At 37.3% G+C, this 12,346-nt stretch overlaps 1 protein-coding gene and 1 pseudogene across 2 annotated transcripts in view; both read left to right on the plus strand.

Moving 5' to 3' along the window:
* Positions 1-1,211: 1,211 nt before the first annotated feature.
* LOC311180084 (heterogeneous nuclear ribonucleoprotein A1-like) lies at positions 1,212-2,291 on the plus strand (annotated as a pseudogene). The gene is made up of 2 exons: positions 1,212-1,565; positions 1,839-2,291. The product of its transcript is annotated as a heterogeneous nuclear ribonucleoprotein A1-like (transcript).
* A 6,484-nt stretch (positions 2,292-8,775) lies between these two features.
* DNAH12 (dynein axonemal heavy chain 12) overlaps positions 8,776-12,346 on the plus strand; it is a gene marked incomplete at both ends in the record, with an annotated part of 141,386 nt that continues 137,815 nt past the window's right edge. Inside the window, 3 exons of the mRNA XM_084248300.1 lie at positions 8,776-8,945; positions 10,376-10,457; positions 10,666-10,692. Of these exons, the coding sequence (XP_084104426.1) occupies positions 8,776-8,945; positions 10,376-10,457; positions 10,666-10,692 (279 nt within the window). The remainder of the gene's footprint in view (positions 8,946-10,375; positions 10,458-10,665; positions 10,693-12,346) is intronic.

Raw genomic sequence — 12,346 nt, forward strand, 5'->3', positions numbered from 1 at the left:
CTCAGCTACGCGAGGTTTTAGGGTGCGCCCCACGGATTGCCACCCTGGCCCCGGACGTGGAGAGCGTTGCTCAGTTCTTCTAGGCTGCATTCCCGAAGCTGCTCTCCTGCTTCCGAGATGTGGTGGGTTTACGTCAGAGGCGCAAGCGCCAAACTGCCGTGCTTTGTGGTAGTTAATTGCAGTGAACTATGTAAGAACTTGCATTGAGTGAGCGATGACTATTATTAAAACGTCTTTCACAAAGGCGAGGCTCCGAAACTTTACATTCTCGAGGTCACACAACATTGCTGAATAAATGACAGGAAGTCTGAGAACAAATGGCAGTAAAGAGAAGTGTTACTTCATCGAAAGCCAGATGAAGAAAGTATTTCAAGGAAGAGTGGTTTTTGTCTTGAGTTTAATTAATATTCTATGATTAAATGAAGGGAAAAATTTTTGACGATTCAGAGACCAAACTGAGGAGTCGCTTCTCTAGGAACGATCTATTTGCATTCATTTACTCTTATTCTATAACTAGATATTTATTTATTGGCTATCTAATAATAAGCCACACACACATCGGCTATCTAATAACCCCCTACCCCCCATACACACCATTTACTAATAAGCCCACCCCCCCACACTAATAATAACCCCCCCCACACACAGACCCAACTTCACGAGAAAAGTAAGTCTTTTGAGTTGTGTTCTACAAAAGATGAATTTCTCAGACATTTGAAATTTCTATTCCTCTTTCTGCCGCATCCACCAAGCATTTGACAGGGACACTGATGGTATGTATGGACTACAGAGCCACAGGTTAGGAATAAAATTTATTCACTGTTACATTATGTCAACTGATTAAGAAAGGAAAAATATAAGTCTCAATAAGTGTGAATTTTGAAATGTCGTTTTTCCTTTTAGGAAAATCCACTAACATCCAATCAAATAACAAGTACAATTTTAACATCATTTTTTTTAAAGATTTATATAACTGAAATCATACAGTTTTTGTCTTTCCGTGTCTGAATTATTTCACTTAGCATTAATGCCTTTAAATACTGTGCATGTTGTCACAAGTGGCAGGATTTCCTTCTTTTTATGATTAATACATCATTTTCCTTATTCATCCCTTGATTGACACTGGGCTTTCTGTGTTTCCATTTACTGGCTATTGTAAATAATGGTTTTTGTGTGTGTTGGGGGGGGGGGGAAGGAGGTGCTGATATCTATACAATGGATTGCTCACAGACTGTGTGATAATAAGAGATCCATACACCAAACGATCCAGAGACTTTGAGTTTGTCAGTTATGCCACACTGGAGGAGGTGGGTGTCACCATGAAGGCATGAAGCCATGAAGGCAAAGCTTCACAAGGTGGATGAAGAGTTGTGGAACAAAAGAGGGCTGTGTCATGAGAAGATTCTCAAAGACCCTGTGCTCACTTAATTGTGAAAAAGATTTTTATTGTTGGCATTAAAGAAGACACTGAAGAGCCTCACCTAAGAGATTATTTTGAGTAGTATGGGAAAATTGAAGTGATCAAAATCATAACTGAATGTGGCAGTGACAAGAAGAGAGACTTTGTTGGGCCTCCCCTCGTGGCGCAGCGGTTGAGGCTGCGAAGCTGCCTCTGCAGCACCAGTTCAATCCCTGGCCACTGGCAAGGGTCCCACATGGCGCGCAGACCTCTCCTGCTGCCCGCTGCTCCCCTCAGCAGTGTATTTCAGTAAATCTGCCTGCTCCGCTCTACCCTCTGGCTCTGGTGAATTCTCTCACCCTTCCACGCTTCTGACTGTACCCAGTGCTTGTATAAATGAATAAATCTTTTTTTTTTTTTAAAAAAAAAGAGAGACTTGGTTTTTGCAACCTTTGATGACCATGATTCTGTGGACAAGATTGTCATCCAGAAATACCATACTATAAATGGCCACAACTGTGAAGTAAGGAAAGCACTATCTGAGCAAGAGATAGCCAGTGCTTCATCCAGCCAAAGAGGTCAAAATGATCTTGGAAAATTGTGGTGGCGGTGGAAGTGATTTGATGGGAATAGCGATTTTGGCCATGGAGGAACTTCACGTTCCAGGTGGCTTTTGTGGCAACCATGGTAGTGGTGGATGTGGTAGTATGGGGAGGGCATAATAGATTTGGTAATGACGAAAGCAATTTTGGACGTGGTGGAAGCTGCAATGATTTTGGCAATTAACAGCAATAAATCTTCAAATTGTGTGCCTATGAAAGGAGGGAACTTTTGAGGCAGAAGCTCAGACTCCTATGGTGGTGGAGGAGGCCAATACTTCACCAAACCATGAAACCAACGTGACTATGGTGCTGCACACAGCAGCAATAGCTATGGCAGTGGTAGAAGGTTTTAACTAATGCCAGGAAACAAAGCATAGGATTAGAGAGCTGGAAAAGTAAAAGGTAAGTTACAGATTGCAACATATTTGTGAACTCAGCCAAGCACAGTGGTGGCAGGGCCTACCTGCTACAATGAAGACGTATTTTAGACAATACTCATATGTATGTGCAATAAATCTGAGGACAGTATTTGTGACTAATTGTGTAACAAGTTGTTTTAGTTTCTGTTGTGGAAAGTGTAAAGCAACAAAAGATTTCAATGCAGATAATTTGTTGGAATCCATGCCGCTGATTGCTAAATGTAATAGTCTGATCATGATGCTGAATAAATGTGCCTTTTTTCAAGAAAAAAATTAAGTTTGACTTTATATTTATATAAATATTTAAAACTTGCTCTTCAACAGACACCATTAAGAAAATTAAAAGACAAGCTAGAACAAGAGAGTATATTTTCAAATTATCTGTCTAATGAAAGACTTACATTTAGAACATATAAATAACTCTTACAACCTATGGTAAAAAATTAAATGATCCAACTTTAAAGCAGATAAGAAAAGGCGTACAGCCAAAATTACTACTACTACCACCAGCCTTGGGGTGAACCAGTCTCTAGCATAGTCTGTGGATTGGGACTACTTCCTTCATGGTCCTGGTTTTTCCTGTTGTCTTTGTGGCTGAGAAGTTGCAAATGGAGTAACAGTAGTGGTAAATACTCATAGGGCCTAACAGAGGATAAGGAGGAATACCACGAGTTCTGTCTTCACTTCCTGGAAGATCTAGATTATTACTGCTGTATTTGACCTATCTTAGTGGAAGAAGTTTGAAAAGTTAAAAGTGTTTGAACTGCTGATTGTTTGCATTTTTAAAAAAAAAAATTGACACATTGATCTATCTAAACCTGTTGGGAAAATTTCTACTCATATTGCCTTGTGGAAAGACTCCCAACTTGGCAGCTATGTCCTCCAATACAGATGAATACTACAAACATAATTGCCTTACTCCTTGCACTGAATTACTCTTGATCAGAATATATCCTCTTATCTCATTGTGGGGTATGCAGATTCCACTGGGATAAATGCACCCCTAGCCATCAGCAACTGTTTTGTTCTTAAGATGGAGATGTTTGAGGGATGAGCACAGAATATGAAATATAAAAATGCATTACAGCTATAGTGTAAAGCAGTCACTGTGAATTTCTGTGTATGTTGCAAAGCAGGGTGAAACAGCAGCAGTTTTAACCACAAGAGGGGAGACTGTGGAAGACAAAGCAGAAGCTCATTTCCTCTATGTATTTTGACTATTAGACCTGTGTTGTGTCTAAAGGAAAAAAGTCAGTGCTTATTTTTTGTATTTAAATATTAAAAGTGATTTAATATTTGTGGGGCCTTTTGGCACAAGGAGTTAAGTCCCAGCACTATGAAGTTATCAGCAGCCACTGCAGCACGAGTTCAATCCCCAGCCAGGGAGCAACACACATGGCACAGCAGACCTCGCCTGTCTCACCAGCTGTTCCCCTCAGCAGCATATTTCAGTCAGGCTGCCTGTTCTGCTCCCCGCTCTGTCTCTAGTGAATCCTCTCACCCCCTCCCCTGCATCTCTGGCCTGTACCCCGGTTATTATATGCATAAATAAATAAATCTTTTTTAAAAAATGATTCCAGCTAAAAAAATTAAAATGGATAAAAGATTTGAATAGGCATTTCATCAAACAAAGATGATAATGGCTGATAAGCATATGAATGGTGTTCAAGGTCATTACTGTTTAGGGAAATGCAAATTGAAACTACAGTGAGATACCTCTATGGTCATACATAGCCTAACAATATTGGTATCAACAACAGACTGCATATACAATGATGGTCCCAATAGGCTGTATCATATAGCTTAGGTGTATAGTAGGTTATACCATCTAGGTTTGCATAATTACAAATTATGACCTTTGCACAAGGTTGGAATTGAATAACAATGCATTTCTCAGAACTTATCCCCATTGCTAACCAAACAAGACTATATTCCCACAAGGTTGACTGTAATACAAAAAGACAGAATACCAAGTGTTGACAAGAATGTGGCTAAGTTGGAACCCTTATCTATTGTTGTTAGGGGTGTGAAATCTTCCAATCACTTGGGAAAAATAGTTTCTTGGAAAGTTGAACATCAATTTAACATTCAACCCAGCAATTCCAGTATAGGTCTATATATATACTCATACAAAGACATAAACAGGAATGTTCATAGCAGCATTGTTCATAACAGCTCCAAACTGGAAGCAATCCAAATGGCCATCAAATGGTGACTGGATAAACCATGCCATTTAATAGGAGAGTATTCAGCTCTTAAAAAGGCATTAACTTCTGTTACATACTACAAACGGATGAACCTCACTATCATTAAGTGAAAAAAAGCAGGCACAAAAGACTGCAAACTGTAGATTCCATTTATATGAAATTTTTAAAAGTTGCAAATCTACACAGACCATAAGGAGATCAGTAGCTGCTTGGAGCTAGAGATTGGAATGGGGATCAACCACATATTGGCCCAAGAGAACTTTTTGCAGAGGTGGAATGCTTTAGAAGTAGATTTTGATAATGGTTGCACAATTCTATAAATTTACCCCATAAAATCATTGAATTATGCACTAACAATGGTGACTGTTATAGGATGTAAATTATACTAAAATAAAACTGTTAAAAAATATATGTATTGTATTATTCAGAGTTAATGAGGAAAACAACTAGTAGAAGATTATGTATAGCTATATGCACCCACATATATGAATTTATTATAAGGAATTGTCTTATAGCACTTGTGGAGGCTGGTTAAGCAAGTCCAAGGTCTGTAAGGCAAGCAGGAAGAGATGATCAGAAGAGTAGAAAGCAACTATATACACAACTGCTGTTTGGAGTCTGATTCAGGGGATGCCTAAGCCCTCTTTATATTTTTATTATTTTTAATTGAGGTATAATTGACATGTAATGTTATACTAGTCTCAGGTGTGCAATATAACAGTTGATATAGTACATATTGTGAAATTATCACCATGAACGGTTAACATACATCTCCATATACAAATTTTTTCTTGTGATAGGACTTTTAAGATCTATTCTCTTAGCAAGGTTCAAATATGCAATTACAGTATTTAATATAGTCATCATGACTTAGTTATTTTATAATTGGAAGTTTGTACCTTTTTACTTCCTTAACATAGTTTGCCCACCCCCCTCCCACTGACTCTGGCAAGCACCAGTTTTCTATGAATGGGGTTTTGTTGTTTGTATTTTTTTAGAAACCACGTATCAGTGAGACTATACAGATTTGTCGTTCTGTCTGACTTCACTTAGTCTAATGCCCTTAGATCCATTTCAGATGTTACAAGAGATTGAATTTCCTTCTTTGTCATGACTGACTAGTATTCCATTATATATATAGTCTCATATCTACATCCAGTTGAATGACATTTAGGTTCTTAATCTTGTCTGCAGTAACCATGGGAGTGCAAATTTTTTTTTAGATCCTGTTTTCATTCCTTTGGAAAAAATACTCAGAAGTGGGATGACTAAATCACATTGTAGTTCTATTTTTAATTTTTTGTTTAAAGATTGATTTATTTACGCATATAAGAACTGGGTACAGGCCAGAGGTGTGGGAGGTTAGAGGATTTACCAGAGACAGCGTGGGGAACAGAACAGGCAGACTGACTGAAACACACTGCTGAGGGGAGCGGCTGGTGAGACAGGTGAGGTCTGCTGCACTATGTGCATAGCTCCCGGGGGGCCCGTAATCTGGGATTGAACTCATGCTTCAGAGGCTGTGGATAGCTTCATAGTGCTGTGCTTAACCCCTTGTGCCACCAGGGAGGCCCTATTTTTAATTTTTTAAAGGACATTCCATACTGTTTTCAATAGTGGTTATACCGATTTTCATTTTTACCAACTGTACTTTTCTCCAAGCCTTGTCAACAATTTTTATATCTTGTCTTTTTTGATGATAGCTATTCTGATATGAGGGGAGGTCTCATTGTGGTTTGATTTGCAAGGCTCTGATAATTAATGAATCTGAGCACTTTTTCATGTTTGTTATTCTTTTGGAAAACTATTCAGTTCTTACGCCCATTTAAAAATCTGGTTGTACATCACTTGTAATCAGGGAAATGCAAATCAAAACTACCATGAGATACCATCTTACACCAGTGAGAATGGCACATATTAAAAAAACTAGCAACAACAGATGTTGGCGAGGGTGTGGAGAAAAAGGAACTCTTCTGCACTGTTGGTGGGAGTGCAAACTGGTCCAACCACTATGGAGAGTTGTGTGGAGATTTCTGGACCTACTAAACATAGAGCTTCCATATGATCCAGCAATTCCACTCCTAGGTATTTACCCAAAGGACACAGAAACATCAATTCCAAAGAGCACCTGCACCCCTATGTTTATAGCAGCACTATTTACAATTGCTAAGCTTTGGAAACAACCCAAATGCCCAAAAATAGATGACTGGATCAAGAAGATGTGGTACATATATACCATGGAATATTACTCAGCATTCAAAAAAGATAAACACATGCAATTTGCAGCAACATGGATGGTGCTGGAAGGGATCATGCTCAGCGAAATAAGCCAGAAAGAAAAAGAAAAATACCAGATGGTCTCACTCATAGCAGGAATCTAGAAAACTTAAATAAGGGACCAGGAAAATGAATAACTATAAGAAAGTGAAAATCAAAATCAACAAAAAACTATGAACCAGAGACACTCTGGGGGGTAGAGGGCGGGAGGGGAGGGATTGGGGTCAAAATAAGGGGGTTGCGATTGTATGGGGAATATAAAAATAAAATTTATTATTCAAAAAAAGAAAGAAAAATTAAAGAGCAACTAATTTTAAAAAATAAATAAAAATCTGGTTGTAGGCTATTTTGCTCTTGAGTTAAATGATTCTTTACATATTTTGGATACAAAATGCTTATCATTAAATGATTTGGAAATATTTTCTTCTATTTTATAGTAACCTTTTTCATTTTGTTGATTATTTCGTTGTGCAGCTATATTAAATGTTTGCGTAGGCTATTATTATTTAGATTAGGTATGCGTTGTGCAGCCTCAAGTAGCAAAGTTTCACATCTCTGTCCAAGCATAAGCATAGAGTTCACATTTCATCACTGGCTCTTCTGAAGGAAAAGTGTTGTAAAAACAGATATCAGGTATAGAAGCAAGATAAATTACACCGCTGATTGTTACAGTATTTACAGAAAGTCACTATGGTGAAGGACGCTTGAAGAGTTGATCCTCCTTCAAGAACTAGTGTTCACATAAATCTCTTCCAATAGATCCAAATTTCAGTTTTACAGTTTCCCACAACTTAAAGATCTTGATTCCCTGGTACAAGGGAAGGAAGTTAGATTAAGAAAACAAATCTCATTCACCCACTCTCCACTTGAATAACGTATTGCTGCGACAGGTAATCCTAATCTGTGGCAGCTCCCCCTCCCGGCAACATTTACCAAGTCACTACAGTTGAAGTCCCACAGTTTCCATGGCGACAACTTTGTTTCTACGAGGCAGGCGACAACCAGCTCCCTGGGAGCCGGTAGGATTGGGGTTCCGGAGGTTACAATCTTTGTTTTACCCCTTTCTTTAACCAGAGGAGAAGCTCGCTGAACTTTGTCCTGGGCTCCTGCGCAGCCTAGAAGTGGTGAAAAACTTCCAGACAGGTACTTTCTTGTCTTCAGCTTTTCTCTGAGCCTCCTAGAGCAGACAATCACGAACGGGATGTAGTGGAAATAGTCTTTCAAAGCCGGAATCTCCAAAACCCGCTAGCATCTGCAGCAAATGCAGTTGGTATCATGCATAGCTCTTTGTTCAACATTCACATGATATTTTTAGATTTTTTATGCATTTAGTATGCCTGTTTTTGCTTGACCGTATTATTACTTTCTAGGAAGGAAGCAAGATTAAGATTAACACTGATGTTTAAAAATAAAAGTAATGTTAACTGTCAGCTTTTTGGGAGGAGGGATTATAACTCAACCACTGGATTTTGTTGTTCTTGTGGATCATATCTTAGGGGGAAACTTGAACCCACAATTTTAGAACTAAGCATAATTAGAGAGCATCTAATTAAGTTCCTTAATTTTATCCATGAGGACATTGAAGTCCTAACAAGTAATGCCTGGTTTAATTTTCTCATGGTTTCATTTGCTGCAGATGCCCACAGAATGGGTGGTAGCACCCCAAAACGGGTCTCTGCCCTTTTAGCTCAACTGTCATTCTTTAGACTAACACCAAACTTAGAAGGAACACATAGAAAGGCCTTAAATTTTATTTTGGTGTTGATATATATGATGCATTCTTAATGTTTTGAGGTTTGCTTTTATCAACATGGCCTTATGGACTTTTCCTCCTCAGAATACAGAGTATTTTAATCTATAAGGGGGCCAAAATGTCAGATCCAGACAAAGCTGCCATTGCAGCAGAAAAGGAGTCTCTGAACTTGAAGTTACCCCCTATTGTTCGTCCCCCTGAAGACCTAGCCGTTGACACACCAACACAAAGTAAACTGCTGAACTACAAAAGATCTAAGGAGCAACAGAAGACAATCAATCAATTAGTGTAAGTAGAAAATTAGTAAATCTTGTTTGGAATTCAAGTGAAATGATTAGTGTTCATTTTCTCATAGAAAGCTTTAACGACGTAAGTTGTTCATGGACAAAATACCATCTTCAAATTCAACTATGAAGGCAATTGAAAAAGTATTTATGATGATAGTAAATGTTATATATATTGTAGTTACTTTAATCAGTGCTTTCTCTAAGAATAATTTTTATCATTTCACTTATAACTCTCACAGCAACCCTGTAAGTTGGGTACTATTATTTCTTTTTTATTTCTATTTTAAAGATGAGTACACTAAGGTGTAGAAAGTATGCCCAAGGTCACAAAGCTGCAATTTGGACCTGGATAATTTGATTCTAGAGTTCACAGACTTTAAATCCTACACTATTCCTCCCCTCAGAATGTTGTAACTATAATGGTTTCTGAATGTAAAACCAAGTAATGGGACCTCTGCAAAAAGCATTGCATTTGAACAAATACTTAATATCTTGAAACTTTTTTTCTATCAAAACAAAATATAGTCCAATACAATTTTTTTCTATCAAAAGAAAATATAGCCAAATATCTTGATCTCTCCCTCCAATTTAGTGGAAATTAAAGCTAATTTAGGTATCAGCTACCAAAGGCAGTGATAAGGATTGTTCAGGTCAAGTAAATAGTTCTGGAAAATCTCCTGGGTACCTGACTCTGCTGAGCTCAGGTGACAAATAAGAAAAGACATCAATCTCAGCTGTAAGATTCCAACCTAACACTGAAATATGAAATGGCAATTTTCTAGGATATAGACCTCTTTGGGGACCAAGAGGTTAAATAAATAAATAAAATGGGGATTTTTTTCCTCCTGTGCATTTATGCTTCTTTTTTACCATTCTCTGGTCTGTCTCATTTATATACATTTTTGCAGCTAAGTTTTTCTGTTATATTGTTGTTGATTGTATTGTCAATTCAATAATTAAACTTTTACTTATGTTACGTTCCTTACAATTAAGCAAGGGTGTTAATAATATAATTTATTTAGATTTACATTTTTGTTAATCAATGATATGCTCATATTTACCTTCATTAAATTTCTTTTGAATTTTAGATTTCACCATTTACTTGTTTGAATTTATTTTATTATTTTAATTTTGGAGTGAGATTTTTCTCCTCCATATGCCCACATGTTCCACTCACCCTCCACCAAACCACTTGAGCCACCACCCTATCTTCCTCCTATCCCCATCCCCACTTCCTTTTCCCTTGTTCCCTCTGGAAACCGGTATTTTTTTTTTCACTAAGTCCAAGATTTGTTTTTGCTGTATTTTGCCAGAACTCTTGAATATCTCTTCTTTAAGCATCATTGGAAATTTACAGACGATAACATTTTAATATTATATCGTAATGTTATCTTTGAGAAAGTCATACATTTTTATAATTATAAATTTCAGAGTTGATGGGGCAAAAAGAAATTTAGATAGAACACTGGATAAAAGAATACCTTCATCACCAGAGCCAGATTATCCTGCAACTGTAAGTTCATGGTTCATATTTCTTCTAAAAAGTTTATCTTCATACTATTTTAACTTTTAAGTATTTTAAATCAGTCTCAGTATGAATAATAATTTCTAAGAGAATAATAGATATATTTCAAACTATAGTTTTAATTTTTAGAGTGTTTAGATTAGTTTAAAATATTTCTCCTTGATTTAATTATGTCTTGTTTGTTTGCTTTTGACAGATGTCCAGTGATCTTAAAAAAAAAGGAGTGAGTTCAATTTTTTATATTTCTTGTTTTGAAAATGTTCAAAGATACATTGCAAAAACCTTTCTTCTGAGACTCCTGCTAAGTCACATTTTAGTAAACGAAGAAATTTAGACTCAAGATTTCGATTTTTTCTGCCTAAGGGAACAAGCATGTCCTAAATGACAATACGGGTTTTAACAATTATATTTTTGTTACCATTCAGTATTTGAGGATTAGTTGCAAATATTTTTGGTCTTATTACAAACAACAAAGAAAAAATCCAAAGTGACAGTTATAAAGGAACTTCATCTCCCTTTTTTTATTTGGACAATAATTTATTGTCCTAATCATGAATTAATTGTATATGTGTGTGTATTTGATAGTAGTCTATTTTGATTCTTTGGCATGTGGCTGTCCAATTTCTCAACACCATTTCAAGAAGACCTTATTTCTAGAGATATAGACTAAGGACCCATAAACATATGTAGATGATATTTTAGTCATGGGACTAGGTGAAATCAACTGGGAGAGAGGGAAGAGAAAGAGAAGGGGGGGAGATCAGGTTTGTTACTAGACAGGTCAGTCCATTGATAAAATCAGGGATTGGGGACCATACATCGCGAGACCTTTTTTTTAATTTAATGAAGTTATTTTCCCCCAAAATTGTACGCTTTGTGGGACCTGTACATGCATCTTTACCAGAAACTGATGCATCCCTACCCTTGTTTTTTCTGGTGTAAATTCCTTGAGCTGTATGTTTTGAAGCCTATTTAGTAAGTCTTTTATGAAGGAGCCCTTGAAGGGCTTTCCTGGCCAGGGAACTTCCTTCCAGATTTGGTCATATATGGCTTTGTCAAACAATACTAAGCTATTGGGTCATTCCAACCTTTGCCTTTGTCCCAAGAGAGCAGCCACTGCCATGGCAGCCTTGCTAAGATGTTGGGCAAAATAAACAGACAAACAAACAAGGAAAAACTATTATAAGACTTAAGATCAAGCAGCACATTATTGGAGCAGACATAGAAAATGACCCTTTGGAAAAAGTTTTGAGCAATTCATTGAAAAAAAAATTAAAAGTAGGATACAAGAGAAAAAATGTCCAACTAAGTGACACATTTTAAATGTTTTTATTTTGAAATAAATTCAGACCAGAAAAATTTGAAGAATGCAAAGAATTTCTCTGTATGCTTTTCTTGTCCCCATAACGTTCACATTCTTGTCTGAGACAAAGCTTACTATGGTTGTTATCCAAGGTAATTTTTCCATTTTTGTTCTTCCATATGTGCCCATTACATCACTCACCCTCTCATCAAATCTCCTCATTCCATCTACATTTTCTATTTGGAATTTTATATTAATGAAGAACTTTTTTCTTTCTCTTATTTATTTAAAATTTTTATATCAATATTGGCTACAGAGTCTTTTTTTTTTTTTTTAAAGATTTATTTATTTATTTATACATACAAGCACTGGGTACAGTCAGAAGCGCGGGAGGGTGAGAGAATCCACCAGAGCCAGAGCGGGGAGCAGAGCAGGCAGAAGGACCGAAGTACACTGCTGAGGGGAGCAGCGGGCGGCAGGAGAGGTCTGCGCGCCATGTGGGACCCTCCTCTGGTGGCCGGGGAGCAGCCGGGATTGAACTGGCGCTGCGGAGGCTGCGGGCAGCTTTGCAACC

The sequence above is a fragment of the Talpa europaea genome (genome assembly GCF_964194135.1).
Source record: "Talpa europaea genome assembly, chromosome: 11".
In the NCBI taxonomy this organism is placed as follows: Eukaryota; Metazoa; Chordata; class Mammalia; order Eulipotyphla; family Talpidae; genus Talpa; species Talpa europaea.